The sequence below is a fragment of the Cardiocondyla obscurior genome, linkage group LG15 (genome assembly GCF_019399895.1).
Source record: "Cardiocondyla obscurior isolate alpha-2009 linkage group LG15, Cobs3.1, whole genome shotgun sequence".
NCBI classification, from domain to species: Eukaryota; Metazoa; Arthropoda; class Insecta; order Hymenoptera; family Formicidae; genus Cardiocondyla; species Cardiocondyla obscurior.
This window is the reverse complement of record NC_091878.1, coordinates 3457279-3479485: the sequence shown is the minus strand read 5'-3', so window position 1 is coordinate 3479485 and position 22207 is coordinate 3457279. Positions and strand designations below refer to the sequence as shown.

General features: G+C 39.2%; 1 protein-coding gene across 2 annotated transcripts in view; it reads right to left on the bottom strand.

Annotated features, from left to right (window-relative positions):
- Positions 1–22207, bottom strand: part of Dachs (unconventional myosin-IXb-like dachs) — a 35651-nt gene that overhangs the window by 7801 nt on the left and 5643 nt on the right. Inside the window, exons 2-8 of one of the 2 annotated variants that reach the window (XM_070666940.1) lie at positions 18970–19412; positions 3072–3428; positions 2572–2858; positions 959–1130; positions 716–888; positions 320–479; positions 114–230 (exon numbers count right to left, since the gene is read on the bottom strand). In XM_070666940.1, the coding sequence (XP_070523041.1) occupies positions 114–230; positions 320–479; positions 716–888; positions 959–1130; positions 2572–2858; positions 3072–3428; positions 18970–19306 (1603 nt within the window). In that variant the 5' untranslated portion in view covers positions 19307–19412. Of the gene's footprint in view, positions 1–113; positions 231–319; positions 480–715; positions 889–958; positions 1131–2571; positions 2859–3071; positions 3429–8350; positions 8664–18969; positions 19413–22207 lie in introns of those variants that run through there. The other variant, XM_070666941.1, reaches the window with a different exon arrangement.

Genomic DNA, 22207 nt, shown 5'->3' with positions numbered 1-22207 from the left:
AATTAAAAAAAGCAAAAGAAGCTAATAGTATTACAAAAAGTTTTGCTTGCGGATTTATTAAATATTATAGGAATAAATTATTCACATTATTTTCGCCGCATTTAATCGCGTACCTAAACAAGCTTTCCAAGCTTGAAATCGATTTGCATCCTCCGCTTCGTCTTGCCGTGTATCGCCGTGTTGGAGATACCTCAGATTTTTGAGATTGTATCCCTCCAGGTTTAATTTAACTGCAAAGTTATTAAGGTAATGTATTTCTTAACAAATTGTTCTTCCCCGTTTCTACTTGTAATAATATTATTATAATTAATTGCGTTACCTCGCTCTTCGTGAGACAATCCGGCTAACATCTGATAAAATATATGATAGTTTTTCTCGTCCGGTAACGGTCTGATTACACGTGTCTGGTCCAGGAAGTAACAGTGAATTTTTGTTCTATATAGAGCACCATCCGTCACTTGTACCTCGATAAAATGGCCCTAAAAATAAAATAAAATAATTACGATATTCATATCACTAACTTTTACTAAATATCATGTTTTGTTATTATTTTTTCCACTTACTACTTTCCACCACACGTTATTGTTCGCAATACTTCTAAATTTAATATTGATATTGCGTCTATAAACTTTCTTTTCGTAATCTTATTTCTCTTTCGTTCTTCTTTTCCGTTTTATCTTCTTCTATCTCATACATTTCGAAGCGGACTACTTACTATCCTTGAACTCTCCGAGTTTGTGGCGGTTTTCGCTGAGCCCAAGGATCTGAGGACCGTGAAGGCTGCCGCTAGATGTTTGAAAGCGTCCGTTTCCGGTCCGCCGCCGGCGACGTCGAAGAGTTGCCTAAGTAATAGCATCGAGGCGTACGTTTTTCCGGAACCGCTTGTCCCTGCAGAGGAAGTTCCAGAAATCTTCACTCTCGAAAAACGAAAGCGGATGGAGTTTGTTAAGAGTCTTACCGGAAAGAATAATCGCCTGGGGATACCCGGTCTCCGATTGTTGTCTTACGGCTTCTTGGACGACCTTGTTCAGCTGAGGTGCCAATGGCACCGACCTGGTGCTTGTTAATGTTAACGGATTCCCGATGTCTGTATAAGGATTCACGCAAACCAATATAGGACCCACATTCGTCTGAAATAATATTTCCGGTTATTTAATAAATTTATCGCGTAACAATTTCTTTCGATAGATTATTTTATATTACATCTCCGAGTTATACTCGAGTAATAAATTATTTTTTTTTTTATCAATAATCTTATTAATAATTTATTTCAATCTTGAATAATTTCTATTATAAAGTTAAGGAAAATCTGATAAAATATTCAGTTGATCGAGGAGTTTCTTGAGTTCTATTTAAACGTTCAAGATCACGTTTGATTAGCTGCATGAAGAATTTACGGTACATAATTAACCTGTACGTGTATACGTGCATATGTGTGCGAGATTTTTTGCAATTGAATAAGGTATCGAATCAACCGCAACGGACGAGAAAAAAGGTCCTTCGGTTGCCCGCTTAGGGCCGAGATCAGGAAGAAATCAAGAGTTTTTCAGTAAATCGCCTAAACGAGGAATAGTATCAAAGAAACCGAGCATTTCGCATAAAAAGTCGATAGCCTGGTGTACAAAGCCATCGTTCATCACGATGAACGACATATGAGACCGAGATATTGTGGTTTTCGAGCGCGTGGCAGTTTATTTACTGCAGAAATTGAATATTTAAATTTACTAAAATAAAAAAAAAAAAAAAAAAATATTATACAATACTCCAAATTTATATCTATGATATTAATTAACGAATTTAACTTAAACATCGTTTATATTTGTAATTATGACATTTTAAATAGCAACGTAAATATTTTCTTTACTTTAAATTGAAAAATTGAAGATATTTATTTGGAGGAGTAATTTGAAAATATCGCGGCCGACGAGCAGCCTGATCAATCATATAACGTAGTAGAGAAAATATGAAAATTAAAGCCGGTCTGACCGATCACATCATCGGAATGCGAGCGTGCGTGCCACCTGTGCGTGGGTTTCTTGTGGCGGGGTAGCATGCACGAACCAGTCGAGAGACAGGGTGAATTCTTAATGGCGGTGTATCGGGCCGCGTGTTGCGTTATTGCGAGCACCAACACACCGACACGGCTCTTCAGGTACTTACAAATATGATTCGAGACCGCCTCTTTGCATTCCATTCCGGCACAATTACGTCAAGTTGTGTTTGTGCACGCATACACGTGTGTACATGTGTGTATATATACGATTCAATGAATCGGGATCTCCCTTTGAACATTTAGATTCTAAAGTTACCGGGATAGAAACATTTCTTATGATTTACGGCCTAATATAGTGTTCTCATTTTTGCTACATTTATCACGAAATTTCTATTTCATTAATTTTTTTTTTTCTGCAATTTATTTAACGATAATATTCTGTTAAGTGATTAAATTTCTTTGCTCTTATTTATCTTATTTTGCAATTAAATTTTCTCTTGAAGGGATTCGACGGTTTTCGTAGCTTCAGAATATGTCTACTCTTACATGGCTATTTTTAATAGAAGCATTGATCTTACGTGATATTGCTTGGCGCAGAAGCGAGCCTGAAGACATTTAAGTACCGCGTCTTCTGTAAGAGGTCCAGGTAGATGAATGAGGTCGTCGAAGGGTGTGGAAGTCGCAGGGCCGGGCGAAGACGCGTTGGCTTTCGAGAGACATCGATGCTGGCTTTGATTGCTTTTCGCGTTTTTCACGTCAGCAATAATGCTGGAGATCGGCGGTGACCGAAGACACCCCAATGCCGTCACGCAGGACACTATCCCGTCGTCAGGTACTCCATTGTGACGCTTCGAAGAGTCCAGATCTGAACACATAAAATATAATTAAATAAAAAGCATATCTCACAGCAATACAGTTAATTGGCAGATAGAGCATGCGTTCATTAAACGAACGATGCAGTCGGGGACTCCGTTAGATAATTAAAAATTTTCACGTATCGGGAGGGGAGGGGGAGGGTCTCGCGCAACAGATTGCCTCCCGTAAAATCCTAATGCGTAACAGATGTCGGTGCACTCACCAGATATTAAATTATTCGTCGCGGTCGAGTTATGGTTGAGCGTGTTCGTGCCGGCATGATTGACGTGCGGGTGAACAATCACGGATGCTGTCAACGTGTGACCGGCGGGATGGCCGATTCCATGGGACACCGTGCCGCCGGGCGGTAGGGTGGTCCTCGGGGGTACGGCGGGTGCTGGCGACGCAGGCCCTCCACCTTTTTCCGGGCTCTTCGATAAGGGTCCAGTTGTGCCGCCCGTCGGCCCTGATGCGTTCGCCGGCTGGCTTACATGCAGCCGGTTCCTCAGGGTCACCAGTTCCGTGCTGAGGCTTCGCAAACGCTGCTGTAGGTGCACCGCTTCGTTCGATGAGGAAGCATCTTCAAGAAGCAAACAGAAAACTTCTTTGAGATACGATGATACCAATGTAATTTAATGCGGCACTTTGAGACATTACCGCCACCCTTCTCCCCCCTCCCTCCGCTTCATAATTGGAACATAATGTGAAATTCTAAAAATACGGAAGATTATTACAGAGAAATGCTTTTCACATCTAGAAGTCTTTACTGTCTTAGTCGATTTTTATTTATTTATCTCTTTTTTTCTTTAATAATTTGTGTTAAACTAGACTTTACTTAATAAGGCTTAATGTTTTAATTAATAATTAAACTTCAGAAGACTGCAGAGATCGGAATAATCAAAGACAAAATTTTTAGAAGAATTACATATTTAAAGATATGGTGTAGAAAAGTTGTAAAATGTAATTTTCACTTAAATTTTTTTTTTTTTTTTCTAATCTCTCCGCGATGTTCTCCTTCTCGAGTTTACTTCTTATTATCGTTTTTATCCGTCACGCGTATGCGCGTTCGCTCAAGTCGTGCACAGGTTTCCGGGTACCGTTAATCTAAGATACAATAGCGGATAAGTGGAAATGGAGGAGGGCTACGCTCTCGATGGCCTCCGAGATTTCTCTCCGTCACCTAAGAGAGGCCAGGCTCTGTTGCAGTCGATTGTGTCGTCACGTACTAGGCGACTGACCAATGTTGTGGTCGTTGAATATGACCTCGCCAAGGTATTGTCTCAATGAGAAATATCTTCGAAGTCAACGACTTGGGAAGATAGAATGTTCCATTAAAAAAAAAAAAAAAAAGAAAAAAAAAGCCAGATAGGCAAAATAATTAAATCACGCGCGTATACATTTTTCATCCCTTTAAATTGTTAATTGTAAAATATGTACAAAAATTCTGTTAATATTATTTTAAATCACTTGCACTGCAGGCGAATAGAATAATTCCCAAAGTCATGAACATCGAAGTGGAATTATTCATAAAGCTATGAACTGCGAAATGGAATTATTTATAAAGCCGTGAACTAGTTTTAGCAATCTCCACAGAGTTAATGGTGTAGTTAATGAGACTGAAAACTTAGTGTTACGTGAATATAATAATACGCGTAATACGCATAAATGTATTTTTTACGTATATAATAAATTTTTCAATACGTAGATAAATCGGTTCAGCTGACCAATGAAAGCAGCATTGAGATGAACGAAGAACCATCTATAAAATTATATTTTTAATTGACAATCTTTGAATTTACTTGATTGTTAATTCTAAGTGCGATCGAAAGTGGTTCTTTGATCGGAGTATTCTGTTAGGACGCGTTTCTCTACTTCTTTCTTTTCTTTTTCTTTTTTTTTTTCATAGATACCAAGTTCTCTCAGATGACACTCGATACCCGGTACTCGGTTTGTACCGGGCAACTGGCCTCGTTGTTCCATACCGACTTCCGGATACGAGATTAGTTACATAACCGGTTCTCTCTTACAGAACCGCGAAGTAAGTTGTTTAACGCGTGCGACGCTTTATTTATGCTCCGTTCTTGCGCGAGAGCCGATTCGATGTGAAATCATTTTCGTCTCTGGAGCTTTTGTGCCGTCTGCAATAATGTTAATCGATGTTAGACCATGTGGAACAGCCGACGCATCGATTCAAAGGTGGCCATTATGGCCGCCCCGGGAATATATGCTACGATAAATTGTACTAACTAAAAAAATTTTTGCAGTGTTTATATTGTTTTTTGTACATGATAAAAGTAATCAATGGCACGATAAATCGTTTCTGCAGAAAAGTAACAGAAATTCACGGGGGGAAAGGGGGGGAGCAAAGAGGGGGAAAAAAGACTAAAAACACAGTAATGGGAGATATAAAAATAGAAGCTGTTATTCATAGGTTTTTACTGTTTTGATAAAATATATTTTAAAATAACTTTAAAGAATAAAATCTTTTTATTGGTTTTTCTCCTTCCTTTTTTTTTTTTTTTTTTTTTTAACGCAAATGTTTATTTTCACAATAAATAATAATAGCGATAAACAATAACGGGAATGGCCAGAACAATAAAAACAATATTTTCCTGAATTTCCAGCCTTGTAACCGAACAGGTCCTACTCCGCGGGGATTAAACTACGCAGGTACCTTCGGAAGCTGAACGCTCCTTCGAGAAGAAAACAGGTTCTTTTTAGTCTTATCCTTTTCACGGCACCGCCTACACTTCGTTCGTCCTAACTCTTTCAACTAATGCCTCACCGACTTATATCGTTGCCGGCCTCTCAAATATTAATTTATCTCTCCTCTTATCCTTGGGGATTCGCGATTTCTTTTGATTTTATTTCCTTGGTTCCCTTTAACCTACGAGCCTTTGTATCTCACAATCTGACTTGTGTATTCGCAGTATTTCAAAGGCTAGATGATTATTATTAGAAGATTATGAATGAATTAGATAAAAAAAAAAGCTTTAAATGGCTATAAAGATTTATGAAATTCAAGTGAGAGTGCAAGTATTTATATCCCTATATTTTAAGCTTTGAAAAAAGAAAATTATTAAAAAAAAATAGAAAGCAGAAGCTGGAGTAAATTAAAAAAATAGCGATGAGATTAGAAGAGAGAGGGGGGAAACAAAGTGAGTATTATACTTTAAGCGTGCCGTTATACTTAGACATAGGCGAGGAGATAACGAAAGGGCTGAATTAATCGCGTAGGTATTCCACATTCCTCTCCTGTACGTGCAGATTACCGAATTGCGGTGAAATTAATGGCGACGCCCGCACGTATGTCGAAACTTAATTCGTAATTAGACGCGCGGGCTTATCTTAACGCGCGATCCATTTATAAATTCCGGCCGGATAGCTCTTTCCGTTTTAGGCAACTCGCGGAGGAGCTCCTCGTCATTTTCGCGATAAACCTTTTGATTGAATCGTAAAAGGATTTTATTTGCCTTGTCTTAACAGTATTAACTTCTCCACAATTAATTACCCCGCATAATTACCGTGGCGGATAAGCGTAAATTATCGTGCGATACACAAAAGTTGTTCTAAATGACGTTTTCGCGAAACGCGGGGATGTTACGAAATATATGAAATAAATAAGTGACTGTCAGATCCACGTGTTGAGTCTTGATAAAATGGTAATTTCCCACGATGCCAATTCGCCGCGAAACTTTGCAAATGTAACTCCACGAAGTGGCAATAAACGTAACGATCTTGAACATTATCAAAACAAGAAGTCCTATCTAGGATATACATAAATTGTATACGCGAAAGATATATCCAGCCTGCATTTAATCTCTCCGCCGAGTTCTATCGAATAAGTTTCATCGAATTTAATTAATTTGTCAGCGTTATCCCCTTTTCTTTTATTTTTATTTTTGATGCGCGCAAGGTATAACGTATTTTTTAGAAGTAATATGTTGATTTTTTTTTTAATTAATTACGAAGTACGCCTATATTGCTTTGCTTCCTTTACAAATCCCTTAAAAAGAACACTCATAAATGCGAATGTGCAACACGGTTTGATTTATACGAGTATCCATGTCACTTTCATGCTTTTCATGCACGTGCGCTTGCAGCACATAGAAGCAGCTGCAGCTGGAGGCACCAGTTTAGGCCATTGCCCTGTATAAATCTCAACGTAGAAAGATCTATCCTTCGTTATTGCCAGTCTAATAAGAAGGCCTTGCCTTTCTTCTTACAACGTTCACGTAATTATTCACAAATAAAAAAATTGTAAAAATTTTCGTACTCTATATTATAATTTCATTTTAAAATTATGAAGACTTTTAAATAAGTTTTGGATGAATAAGAATTTTTTTAATGCGTATTAGATTTTTTTTTTTTTTAATTAGAATGACACTTTATAATACGATTAATAAGTTAAATTAATAATTATAATCGTATTATGTTCAGCGTGTACAATTAAATTATTTATCAGTTTTACGCAATTTTTCTTGCTCGAAGAAGTTAATAATGGCAAAGAGGTAGAAGGTATTTTAATTGTATCTCATCTTCCCACTCCTTCCACCTAATTACTCGAGAAGCCCGTAATTGTGAAGGACGCGCTATAATGAAACAATAGCTGTAAGAATGTTTCAGACTGCAGAATAATGACACTTCTGAGTTGGAAAACAATCGAGTAAAAAAGTTATCTTGATCTCGTGACTTCTCCATTTCTTCCCCCCCCTCCGCCCCCCCCGAAACTCTTTTTAACATATTTAGTATCGTGTCGGAGTCTAAAAAGTTACACATACATTTGCAATGTAAATTCGCAATGTAGATCATCGCTGATGTTTAACTACGCATGAAACGATTTAAAACAAACATGCTGTTCGGATTTAAGGTAGACTTCGGAAATAAGATACGTTCGAAGAATCGTGTACGATAAAAATATTTAGTTTCGGACGTTCCATAAATTTCTTTTTCTTTTTTTTTTCGAAAGATCTCAATCTCTAAATACAGTTAAGAATGCTGGAAGGTAATCAAGAAGGGAACAGCGAGGATGTAAAGAAATTATATTACTTTAACTGTAAAGCGTAGACAACTTTTAGAATGATCACCGCAGTTCTTCATTTTCACTAGAACCGTATTAAGTGTTTTGGAGCCTACTGCGTTGTTGAAGTCTAACGGTTTATTTTATAAGTCTTCGTTACTAAATAAAAAAATATATATATCGACTAATCGTGATTGTTGCAATTTACGAAATAAAATAATTAAAATTTTTAATCACTGTAAAAAAGAATAGATAAAATTTTTTTTACGCGTTTCCTAAAAGGGATTTTTTTTAATTATGAAGTATGTAAAACTTAAATATGTTAATGCAAATATTACAAATATAAAAATAGAAATAGAATTTTGAGTATATGAGACGTTAATTTTGGAATTTCACAGCTAAAAGCTTTAGCAGTCGAGAAAAATATTTGGGACTGTAAAGATCAACTTAAGGATGCTGTCACAGCATTCGCAATTTTATACCTTGCAGTTTCTTCTCGGTCTCCCAGAACTTCTGCAGCTCGGTAAAATACTTGTCCAATATGAAGACTTTGGAGAGACCGAGGGTAGCCATTTCAGGTGTTCGAGTCTTAATCTCGCCCAGAATTTTCCTCGCTAAGACGTCCCCCTAGATTTTCTGTCTAATCTAACGTTTTTGCGAGGGTCTAACGAGATAGAGCATCTCGGAATTCCCGCGTCTTCGTATCCTCGGAGCATTCGTCACCGCACTCACACATCTTCCACCGTGTAATTTATCCAAATAAAAAAAAAAAAAAAAGAAAAATAAAAAAATAAAAAAAAAAGGATGAAAGCACTCAATCACATCGCACTGTAAAACTTTACAATTATTCGATCGTTGTGCACTAAAGTTCGAAAATTAAAAATGCTTGAGAAGCTTCGAACGTCGCGGAGTTATTTCTCAACACACCGGAGAATATCGCGATAACCGTGCATGTTACCGATAACCAGATCCCCGCCGAGTCAATCGATCAATCTGGACCGACGAGATGGCATTGGCACGATTTGTTGGGATTGTAAACTTTGTCGAACGGTCCCGTGCACTTTTCGACATGCGGAGAGTGCCGAGCCGTCGCGTTCAACTGGGCGTCATTGTTGCCTGAGACCCACCTTCTGGGCCTTATTTCTCCTAACGCACCTTCGCCATAACTCCGACAGGTAAGAGCGCGGAGTTCGCTAGTCCTCAGGTAGTTAGGTGGAAGGCACCACGGACATGCCGGGGTCCAGGATATCTACCGAATGGAGTCGGAGCGAGGTGGGAGGTAAAGAGGAGAGAGAGAGAGGAGAGGACTGGTCTTCGACTGGACCGCCGCTCCGCGAGGCTGGTGGAAAAATGACTGCGGCCCTAGACTCACCTTAGGCAGCTCTCTCGACCTCCACGACTCACTGCGGTTTATTATGCGCCTTGTTGATCTACCCGATGAAAACTTCGAACGGGAATTGGACACCGTGAAGCAAATTTTACGTGAAATTTCAGAGCAACGAGGGTTATCTACATATAATTGTTCGCTAATTAACAAAGAAATTTTAAAACTAAAATTTCAGAAAATCATGGAAAAAAAAAAGAAAAATTACAAACAATTTGATTGCGATCTAATCTCGTAAATAAAATGTAAATAATTAATTGCTTGACAAATATCTGATGCCATTTATTAATTTTTAGACTAATTACTGTTAGCGAATGGCTGTAATAAAACGGCAGTAACGATTTATTTGTGACTCAAGAAGATATCGCTTCGGGAAATTATTGAAGAAGACTTTTAATATGTAATATATATGGCGATCGCGGGGACGTGTATATGCGTGCGTGATTTGATTCCGGGGCGCACGTCTGTGTGCGCGCGATTCAGTTTAAATCTTCCAAGCGCGTGTATATCATTGGTTCCTCTCAGCATAAACTTGAGACATCTGTTTAAAGAACAGGTATCTCTCCTATATCCACATTCAAGTCACTTGTTGCTGGCGAGCGTTCATCCACTGACAAGCAGCCATTGAGCTGCTCGATGAGCACGACACGCGATACATGTCACCTGACCTATCTACCCAATGAATGGCTGCTCGCAAGGCACCAGCCAGGGTGGCTCAGAAGAGACACGAGCCCGAGGAAGGCGCTCGTTTGCTTGGGCGGCCGAAAAAGAGAGAGGACAAACGGAGCGATCGATCTTCGCGGCATTCTCGAAGCGCCCTTGCTCCCTTTTTCGTCGCCGCGGCGTAAAGAGAGAAAACCGAATAGGGAAGATTCGTGGCACACTCAAGGGGGATCCCGGGCGGATGTTCTGAAGCGGGTTCCGCCTTATAATTTTGATCTACTGCCGCGAAAGGAATCCAACATGGCGCGGCGGGCTAACCCCGTCGTAAACAATGCAATATCGTCGTCGTCGTGAGAGAACTTTCTCACTCTATCTCCTCTCCTCTCCTCTACCTTCGCCTGCACCTTATCTTCTAGCCCCTCCATTTCTTGCACAGGTGAGCCTGTTTCTCCCCACTCGGCCGTGATGCAAGCGGAGGAAAGGCCTCCGCGAGCTGTAACACGGAGGGAGGAAGGCCCTGACAGGGGCCGACGACCACTACGAGTAGATCCCTACCACCGAATGCGCTCGCTATCGACGAGTATGCGAGAAGTTAACTTCGTTTACTTCATTACTGTTGCGAAAACGGTAAAAGAATCGGCGATCGCTGATTAAATACAAACGTCGAAATTTTTAGATTAAAAAAAAAAAATGTAATAATTTGCTCCTTAATTTATGCTTCGGAATGTTATCTATTGTTGGAAGTTAATAGGGGACGTTATATAACACCACGTAATGTTTTATGATTTAAATGTAAAACTTGTAATCTTTTAGTATAATATAATAGAATTATGTTGAGCGTTTATGTTATATTACGGTTTCATGAATTGAGTTTAAAAAATAGATAAGAGTTATTAATATGTAATATTATTCTATTTTATAATTAAAAAAAAAAATTAATTTTGTGAGAATGTACTTGAAATTCTATAATTATTAAAACGTAACTGTTATGAGATATAAAAAAAATGTGAAGACGTTAAATCTCGACCGCGATAGAGAAATGTATGTGTTGAATATCTTGAGTGAATCGATTTAAGGCATAGCTCTCGGCCGGAGCAGAAAGAGGATTCGTTCTTTGCAGCGAAATTCAAATCTATCTGTAGAAAACCGGTTTCGATGTGAACGAGATGGACTCGAATGAAAAACAAGACCCGCGGGGCCTTTCGCAGGTTCGATTCGTGCTAACTTTGTGTCGATAAAGCAGAAGACGATATGTCTTCAACAGACTCGTAGGACTGCTAGCACGATCTGGCGAAACGATCCGAAGATCGTGACTGCTTCGTTTGATACTATACCGATCTTTGAATTACGGTCTTGGAAAATATGCTTCCCGCCCGAGCGATTTATTACCGATCCGAAGAGTTATCCTGAGATTCAAAATCGAAATGCACTGACGAACGTACGTGCGAGGCAAAATTTAATATTTATATAAAAAGCAATTAATTTTCCGTGAAATCTAAAAACATAAGAATAAGAGACGAATTTATATAAAACATTTTCTCTTGTGACTTTTAAAATAATTAAATTTTTTAATATAATATCAGTTGTTTAAATCTCCAAAAAGTTTGCGCACGTATTTAAAATTCGATGCTTTAATGCAGTATTAAACAATGCATTGATATCAAAATAATAAAATGTAATTGTTGCGGTAATTTAAAGTTAATATCAATCAGATTATCTGCCTTTGCATGGAATAAAATGTGTCGCGGAAAATTGAGCGAAATTGTAAAAATTCAACAGTTAGAATTCACGTTCACATTGCGTTGAAATGGATGAGATGAAAGGACTACAGATTCGTTGCAGATTCGTGAGGCCTTGGGGAAGCTCGTAGACCCATCCGTCAGAGACTGACACTGGACCAGATACGTTTTTATCTTCTTTTTTCCTTTTTTTTCTCTTTTTTTTCTTTCTTTCTCCTCATTTCTGATTCGCCGTTCGCAGTGTCCCATACAATCAGCAAAGGAAAAATATTCGGGAGAATCTTTTGTACTTAAGATCGTGAGAATTTTAAACCTGGATATTTCTGAAAGTCAAAACATCCAGCGAATACTAAATTCGTCGAAAGAAAACGGAACTCAAATTTTCAGAAATATATTAAAGATATAACTATCTGACTATTTGCGATTGTAGATGTACGAAGACAATCAATCCGCGAACTTTCAAATAACTTTTTTTTTTTTTACTCTTTTAAATCTTATTATCTCCTTTCTTACGTTTTACTCTTTTCTTCTTCTCCAGAAGCTTATAGGTATCTCATGTTTCCGTCTTCTGCAAAAGATTTTGATTTCAAATGCTCTCGTCTTTTTCTCTCCCCAAGGTTTTCCGTCTTATCCTTGTCTTTTTTCTTTTTTTTCTCTCTTTTTTTTTATCATCTTCTGATACAGACATTATGCTGATCTCGCTCCACTTCTCCTTTTGTCCTCCTTCATCCTTCGTTTATCTTCCTTTCTTGTCGCGAGCACAAAATCGTGTTATTGAATTGGATAGAAACTTAATTTACTAAATGAGCATTTACGTAGCAACGATCAATCTAATTTTTCGAGAAGGATTTACCGGTTTTTGTGCCGCAGTGCGCATTCATAATGTGCCACGGTATAACGTAATGCGCACAAAAATCGCGTCATTATTGATGAACAAAATTAATTCCCCGATTATCTCTTATTTAAATTTTTATTACTTTTTTTTTTTTTTTAATATAAAGCAGCTCTGTATTTTTTTGCAAAAAGTTTTTCTACGTTCTCCAACTTTATTTCATACAAAGTTGGTACGTACAAAGGATAAAAGTTAATTTTGAACTGGCTTTGAAATTTACGCTTTATCCTAACATAAACTTTAACTTATATATTTAAAAATTAAAGTTGAAAAATATGTTTTTAATTTTGTTGCAATTTTCAGCTTAATGTTGAGTTAATTAAAATAAAAATAATGCAGCGATCGGCGTTTCCTTCGCACGGTTAAAGTCGGAAATCTCAGTGATCCATCTTGTACGCGTCGGGCATTGCGCGATATAATTTGTTCGCTCCATTACATATTGAAAAGCTGTGAAACTTGATCTGTTGGTCTAGCTGATCTTTAAGGATTACGCTGGTGACGAAGAGACGCATCTCGACCGCCGATCGCGATACGAAGAATCGTTCGCCATAACATATATGTATTGTACACACACAGCCATATTTATAATCTTATATTTCTTTATCTTAAAAATATATCTGTGTCATATTTCTGGGTATTTAAAGGTCTCCAGCCTGAATTTTTCGATATCAAGATTTCCGAAAGTTTAAATTTACAAAATTCTCTTAATTTAATTCTATAATCATTTGAAATTAAATTAGAATTTTTTTTACAGAATATATTAAATTTTTTAAAATGACAAAATTTTAAGGTATGTGATAATAATGAATTAAAGTGTTTATGCGTTAGACAAAGTGGAAAAATAGTGGTGAGATAAATTGGGGAAGAAAAAAGAAAAGAGAATCGCCCGCATTATCCTGTCGCGGGCATAACACCCGATTACAGAAACGATTGGAATTTATGTCGAGAGACATGGCGATGGCCCGCGTTTATTAATATTACGACGAACGTACTTGTGAATACATCGAGGCTTATCTGCAGCCTCCCGCGCTTCCTCCAACGACACGCGGCCGCATGCTTTAAGTTCCAACACGGGTACACGGCTTATCTCGTCCGGAGAAGAAGCTACGGCGGCTATAGTAGAAAATGAGATTCGCATAACCGCACATCGATGCGGCTCTATGGGTAGAATAAATGGGTGGCGGGATCCGGTGCAGTCATCTGAATGATTCCTAGTGACGCGGACTTGAAGATTATTCACGTGGCGACTAGGACACTGACGTAAAGAGGAAAAAAAAAAAAAAAAAAGAACAAAGAAAGGCAGACTTTTTTTTCAAATTTAGTAAGAGACTTTACGTGGCCATTTATTTGGAAGATTGTCTGGAAGGAATCATAAAAAGATTCGAAGAAACAACGCGAAGCCTATCAGAGGTGGATAATAAAAGAATTGCGTTAACGGCGGTAGCAGAACGCGCGATGGCTTATCGTAACCAGGATGATCGGCCAACTTTTCACGACTCTCCCACGCAAAAGTATCCGTATACATGTGATTCCTCTTTTATTGCGCTACGCAACAATGGCCGCGGGCCGTTTTAGAGACACTTTTACCGGGGCAATGCAACACGGTGCTTCTCTCGCAACTACGGCAGCCGCTGCGAAAACTTATGGTAGCTCGCGAGCATTTATTTGCGCGAAAAGGGTAAAGAAAGGAAGTTACAACGCAAGAAAGATGGCAGAGGAGATTAAGTTTTTTAACGACGCGCGCTTGCGAGCAACTGATTTACGAGGAGGCGCATTATTAATTAATTTTATGTATGTCGCCCTTAAGCATGTCTACGGAGCGTGTAACACATTTTTATGAACAGAAATGTTTCAAGTTATTGTTCCACTGTCGTAATTATTCTTTCTATCGGTCGGCACGGCAAATTATCTATAGTTACTCGTGGGTATCCAAGTATCCGACGGTCTCTCATCGACACTCCGTATCGTTGTACGCCTTGACAGGAAATAAATCCACCGATGGGCGGGCGCGATCGATCATTCGCGCTAATTAATTCATCCGTCAATTAGTAAAGCGAACAGTGAATGCGTACGCGCGCGTGCGTGTGCGTGCGTGTCTTCGCGTCGGCACGAGGGCGCGAGAAAAAAAAAAGGAAAAAAAAAAGAAAAGAAAAAAGGGCGCCCGCGAGAGGAGGTAATGAAGGGATGAAGAGCCACCGTTTCTCCGGGAATTTAATTAAACCGAGTGAAGGGGACGAGGATAAGACGATACAGTGCGCGTCGCGCGCTCGCAAGAAGCTTCGTAGCTTGTTCTTTCAACTCGCCTCGATAATGATTTTCTCGTCTCCGCTCGCGCAGTCGCGCGCGCGTAAGTGTCCCTTATGCATGTAAATTTGTTTGCTCGCGAGATAATGGCAGGTCGAATTAGATAAACCGCGGAAGTTTCTCTTTAGAAAGCCCCCCCCCACCCTCGCAATTATGCTTCGTATTCAATTATAATAATTTTAATTGCGGGTATATGTAAAATATGTGTGCCGTTGGATCTCACCGCGCGGCACCGCCGCCGCAGCCGTTTTCTATTCGCGACGGGGTTGTAAATATATGAGAGAGACACTCGCCGGCGCTGTTAACATAAATTTGCATCAGGACCCGGAGCAGTTTTTGCAAGGCTCGCCGCGTTACCGGCAAAAAGAAGGCACGCCGGTTTCATAGACGAAGTTAAATTGGCAGACTTAAGATACCGAGACTCTCAGGGGAGCTGAATACCTGCCACCTATGATCGATAGATTCATGCATTTTGGTACTTTCAAAATTGGAATAAAGACGCGACGCAATGTGATATTCCAAAATGAACACGTTGCTCGAAGAATCTTATTCTATTTTTTTGTTCTTTATTTTTTTTTTTTTTAATTTCTAACTCGGCTTTTTTTCTACCTTCACAATTTTTTTTTATTTAATTCGAGTCCCTACTTTCGGAGTTTGTGATGTATGAGAGATAGAATCTTCGTTGATTCTCGAAACTCGGCTCTCGAGGGATACGCTTGTCGTTCTTCACGGTGCATGCTGACAGGTGTTGCGAAACACGCACATTTATTCATACGGACAAGTGACGATAATTCAGTCCGATCGCGTATAATTACCGAGGCATGTAATTACTAATTCTCGCGCCATTATTAGCCGACGCCAATTAATGTAGTGCCAAAGTTTCTAGGCATTCTTGTTTCTCACGCGATGCGGCGATTGATTAGGACATCCTCGCGCCCGGGAGGCAGCCCAGAACGATAAGTTCGGTGAGAAGTGTCGGTTGAAACGGAAAAGAATGTTTTCTTTCCGGAACAATATACAGGAGTACGTGAGCGTTTGCGGAACGACGCAATTGAAATATATTCTGTAAAAGTCTCGCTTTGCAGGAAGCAACGCCACGGCACCGTGTTATTTTTGAAAGATGCGAGACGCATCTCGCGAGATGCGTCTCGCAGAATTCTAAGAAGTGTGAAAAACACGCCGCGACGTTGTCGAAAACGGCGGAAACGTTGGAGAAAGGTGATCCTCACGAAAATAGAAATAACGCGCGCTATTATACAACGTTTATCTGGTAGAACCAATCGATACACCTTGCGGACCTTTTCGCGCCGCATGTTTTATTTATCGAATGCATCGGAGCGGCGCGACGAGGACCGAAAGGAAGGTGGTACGTACGTACGCAGTGATTTATGGGGGCAACACCTGACGGCATTTTGTTCGCTTTTGCATCAGCAGCGTTGTTACGTTGGCAGGCAGTTCCGCCCTTTTTTGCCTCCTTCCTCCTCCTCGCCCCATTAGTAATGCCTCGGTCATTACGAACCCCCAGTCGATTCCCCGCGGCTAATAAATCCCGATAAAATTTCCATCCCCTCCACTCTCCGTCTCCCCGCGGAGCGGATGGATAACCGAGTAATTAGGTCACAATTGTTCCTAATATTTTCCACCATCTGCGTGCGTTTTGTATTTAAGATCGTATCGACCTCCTCCCGATAAAATAATTTCAAACTTTTTTTTTTTTTTTTTTTTTTTTTAAACGAAGGAAAAATCTCGATATTGAACTTCGTCTGCAAATTTTATTTTTAAATTGGACGAGCAAATTAATTCTTTATTAATTTTTTATTTCGTTCCCGAAGCTCTGCAAGGGAACTTATTACCCGTGAAAATCTTTTAACGTTGAATTATTTGTTTTGCTTCAGAATATATGTATTAAATATAATCAACTTTACGAAATAGACGAATAATTTTCTATAATTCCGTAACATTAAATGCATCCCTTAATCCTTGATTATTCCCCAATGTATATCTCACTAATCGGATTTTCCGATGTGCATTATTACTCGTCTGTGTAACACAGATCAATGAATCGCACTTTTTTTTTTTGACGGTTTAATGAGAATTGAACGAAACGCGCTCGCGAGTCAAAAATTAATTACAATATTTTTGTCAGTACGTCAATGTCATTTGCGATGAAAGACGATCGTAAATAGCCACCGGAAACGAAGAGTTTCTTCTTATAATTAAGGCGGAACATAAAACCTTTTATTCCTTCCTCGGATAAGTATAACGACTGAACTTCGCTGTTAACGATCGCTAGTTAATTTAAGAATCAAATCGATGGGGGAAGAGCGAGGGTAGAAAAACAAAAACAAAAAAATCTTAATTTGCGGCCGTGTCAATTTAATTACGTTAATTTTCTAATAACGTAATCAAGAAACGCGAAATTAATTTATAAACTAAAACGTTATAAACTAAAACAGATCGCGAGTCACCGCAATCAAATGATACTGGTTATAATATTAAACCACTATTATCGAGTCATGGCGTATTGTAAACCGATATGTGCGACGGTTTACATGCTCCGGTCGTGTATTGAGCAATTAATCGCCAATTCCCGCCGTGCTCCTGTTCTTACGTAGATATACTGAGCGATAACGCTCTATAGCTCTCGCGACGAGACCTTATTTATGAATTTCTAGATATTCTTAAGTGGGCTAATTAATTTTTCTCATATTTACGTGATTACCTAAAATTCAAAATTCACAAAACCTAACTCGACACGGCATTCTATCAACACAGTCGAAGGGGAGAGAGAGAGAGAGAGTGATGGAAAAAAGCGACAATTTATACGAGATTTATCTAATCAATAATTGTGGATTAAATTCGCCATTAGTATAAAAGCGGGCATAATAGGGCATTCATATAATTAATAGTGATTCGATCATAATGAACCCCATTATAGGGTCCGTCGGTTAATTAGGTTGCGCGTTGATTTATTGCGATCGCGGGGGTATCTACCAGTTCTGCAAGGCTGAGAGCATACCTCGTTGCATCTGCATCTGCATACATACCGGCCAGCTCGCGCACATGTCGCGGTATTCAGAATACTTTTCGATAGTTTGAAAGGGGGCTTATTCAACGTTCGTTCCTGTGGATCACCGTGATCCTCCTCCTCCTGATTGTCGACTCTCGATGATAGTCGAGATAGATATTAACGTCCGGCGCATCTCTTTCCGCGTGTACAGTGTTACGCAACAAACGTCTCTTTTTCTTTCCTTCGATAATTTTGTGTAATAATAATATTTAATAATTCTACCGGAAAATGATAAACGACGTGAAATTAATATTGTCTGCAATTGAAACTGTGTAAAGAAGCGAGTACGCGAGTTCTTTAATTTTTTTTTTTTTTCTTTGAAATTAATTATTTGATTAATAATATTACTTGTTTTATTTCTATTATTGTTATTTGTAGAATTAAATTTTCTGTCAGTGAATAATATCGATATGCTACAATGTGAGCGTAACTGGTACTTTTGGAGGACACTGTACGTCATCCTTCATCCTTCGGTAGATCGCGATGCTCACGAGCTGCATCCTTTATCGGAACGCGAGTACAAGGAACGGCAGCGGGCGTGCAGTTCGCATCCTTGTATGTATATAATGCCCGAGACGCTCCGCAATGCGATTTGTAGGGGAGAAATGGAGCAAGTTCCATGAGGAAAGTTGCGCCCGGGGAGAAAGAGAGGCGACGGCGAGAGTTATCCCGCGCGTGTAAACAAACGAAATAGACGGAATAATCTGCGAAAGCACGGCACGAGTGGCTCCGTTTCCCAACTTCCTAAGATAATGCAGTCGTTGTTGATCTCGGTGAGAGAACGTGGCGGTCTTAATAACCTCATACAACGCAACTCGAAAATCTCAGTGAGAAAGCGTAAAAAAAAATAGACAAAAGAAAAAAAAAACAAAAAAAATTAAAGAAAAATCCACGTAAAATGTAAAACTTTACGAACAAAAGTTTCGCGATGAATTAATACGTTACCGACGTCAAGACGTACCGAGATCGGAAAGAAAATCTCGAAAAATCAACTTAATTCTTAGGTGAAAGAGCTTAACTTCTACATGGAGATCTTCTTAAACACTTACTTGAATAGAGTTTGGATCTCTCTAGCAGCCATGCCTGAAGTGCCAGGCGCTCTCGATGTCGGCAGAAGAACTCGGGCCGGATGCCGTAGTTTTTCAGGAACTCATCGCACCTGCGGAGCGCCGCCAGCGCCTTGGCAGCCTCGATCTCGTCCACGTCGGCGATGAGGGTGCTGGAGGATCTCGCCTCGTAGGTCTCGTCAGGCAGCAGCATACCCACTTCCGCGGGGAAATCACTTTCAGGTCGATGGAAAAGACCTTTCGTCCTGATGGGGTCTCCCTTGCTCCACTTGCCACCGTAAGTCCCGCTGCTCTGACTTTTGACTCGTCCCAGGCACATATTAGCCTCCTAAGAAGCCTCAACGGTCCCTCGGGATTTTCCTGTCCCCGTGATTATCACGAGGCTTCATCTTCCGTTACACTCCAATCATGACGGACCCGTCCAGCTGCAAATTTTTTGCACGAGAAATTTTCAATGATATTTTAAAGTTCTTTTTCGACATACGATAATATAATTAAATTCACTCTCACTTAAATGAATACATTTTCTTTGTTTCAATTAATTAAATTAATAAAATCGTGACTTTTCATGTGCGATTTCAATTTTTTTCATTATTTATAAAGTATTTTAAATTAATTTACGGCAATTTTTACGATTTATTTTAAAAGCATGTTTATAAATTAATTTTCATAAGTCTCGTTTTTTTTTTTTATTAAATTACGTAAATACTAAAGTTTATTCTGGATCGCTTTTTTCTAAATAAATTTGTTTAGTGATTTATGTTGGCTCGTTTAAAGCGCATTTATACGTTTATCTAGCATCAATCATGATCGTATTATAATTATCGAACATGCTCGAAGATCAATCAGTTGATTGCATCCTCTGACAGCTTGGCGACTTTCTTCGACGTGTTCGCATTTGGTCACGCGAGACATCCCTCTGTAAACGATCTTCGCCGCTCCTCAAGATCGATCTTGAATAGTGATAGCTTCGATATTCTCGTCAAGGAGGTACCGATACTCGATGCAAGTTGTTGTTTTCCCGGCTCAAGTGCCTTGTAGTGTTAGATATCCGCTTGTCTGAACGGGATATCGAACAGGGAAGTTCTTAGAGTTCTGTTACCCAATCATAGATTATATCATACGTATTATATTATCTATTCCGCCGACGTGATGACAGTCACACTTCATTGGCTGATAACAGGTCATTATTAAGATAAAAAGTACAGAAACTTGAGATTAATTTTTCGAGAAATTTTTTTCAGATAATTTTGAGATAATTTTTTCGAGATAAAAAGACGAGAAGAGAAAAGTGTCAAAGGTTGATTTAAATCGTAGGATGTTTAGATATTTTTAAAGATAACGTTACAAAGGTTTCTGACATTTTCGGCAAATCAAAAATTAATTGAGTAACAGAAGTCGCAGAAAGTCGAACGAAGAGGTCTTGTATTTGCGGATCGGCTAAAATGGTGTCGCTTATGGGGTTTACGGTAGATTGCCGGGGATTACAGGAGACGATGGCACCATTTAATAGCACGACCATTTCCATTTTAGAGTGCCGGCCAACAATGACACAATAACGATACCGCAAACCACCACAGCCGTCGCGATTATCGTGTATTTTCGCGGCACCATCGATAGTCTGATCGACTACGGGCTATCAACATAATGCCGAGAATATTCCGCTCGTTCTAAAATTCTCTGTTTACATCTTTAATTCAAATTACATTTTTAAGTACTAATTATTATAATGTAACGGCAGCGTATGCAAATAAAGGAGATAATCTAACAGAGAAGATAAAGTAATAAGCTCCTTATCAACAACCTCAGAAAGCTTTTACTATAATTAGATAAAAAAGAAAAAAAAACAGAAAGAAAAAAAAAGGAACAATCGGTAGTTAGCGAGATAATTGCGAATACGTGCGAGATTTTTGCTACGAATGTGGACGCGCTCGGAAAAATAAAATAGATAGGAAAGGGAGAGTAAAAGAGTTCAACAAGCGTGCATTTAAGAGCGTTCATATAACTCGGCTTTTAGTCGGCGCGTTTAAGAGGGACGCGTATGTTCAACGTACAAGTGCGAGTGAGCCTGTGATTAGGGGTCCAGTTGGGCCCCCGAGGGCCCTCACAACCGCCCACTACGCGTCGAGGTGGGGAAAGGGGGGCAAGACTCAAACTCCCTCACTCACGTCTGCGAGAACGCGTGGGAACGTATCGGCTCGTCTATCATTCCGCTCTTTCTCCCAAACGCCATTTTGCTCGAAAGAAGATAAAAAAAGGAAAGGATTACGTCTACCCCTCGCTCACGTGTGTTGCAAGGACTACTTCCTTTAAACTTTAAACGTACCAGTTAGAAATAGCAGACACTATAATTTTATTTTATTTTTTTTAATATGCTATTTAAAAAAAAAAAAGTTAGCAATTTATTTTATAAAATTTAAAAAAAAACCCTCGCAATCGCGTTTTTATTTTAATACCACATTTTGCGTTTAATATTTTTTTTTTAGTTATTATAACGTTTTTTTAAAAAAAGAAAAAAGATTAGAGAAGTAGAGCAGTCTTTTAAAAAATATTCTCACGCTCGGAAATATATTTGGCTGCTTTCGCCAAGCTCGGAAATGCCATTCGGCACTCTCGCCGTGACCTATGATCCCGCGCGCCGAACGATCGGTATTTTCGTGGACCGGGGAGGTGATGCTAAGTAATAGCAACGTAACATCGGCACGTCATTATCCATTCTGCACGTGTGCACGTGTATTCGCGATCGTTGTTGTACGTATGTTTCGCAACGTACGCCCCGACACTTTCGAGCACGCCTCGCGCGCATGTTCTTTTTGCTCCGTCATAATACATGCGTGATGCTCGTATTGCACCCCGTTAGCTCTGCGGTTACCTCTCACATTGTGGGTGTTCATAATGCACAGGCACCGGCACCGCGGGCCGTTTGCCGTTATCACGGAGATTCTGATGATAGGCCGTAGACATCTGGAGCGCTCTCGGCGAATTAGGAGATTGCTCAGGTTACGCGGCTCTGCGGATCAACGTGTACATGACAAGATGCCTAAACGTCCATCCCTTGATTAATTTCAATTCTTATTCTTCAAATGCAATTAAACGCGGACAATTCGCATATTAATTCAATCACAGAAAATAATTAAAAAAAAAAAAAGAAAAAAACAAAATTATCACGGTTAAAACTTTAAAGAAATAATTAATAAAAAAACAAATTTATAATCTTGGT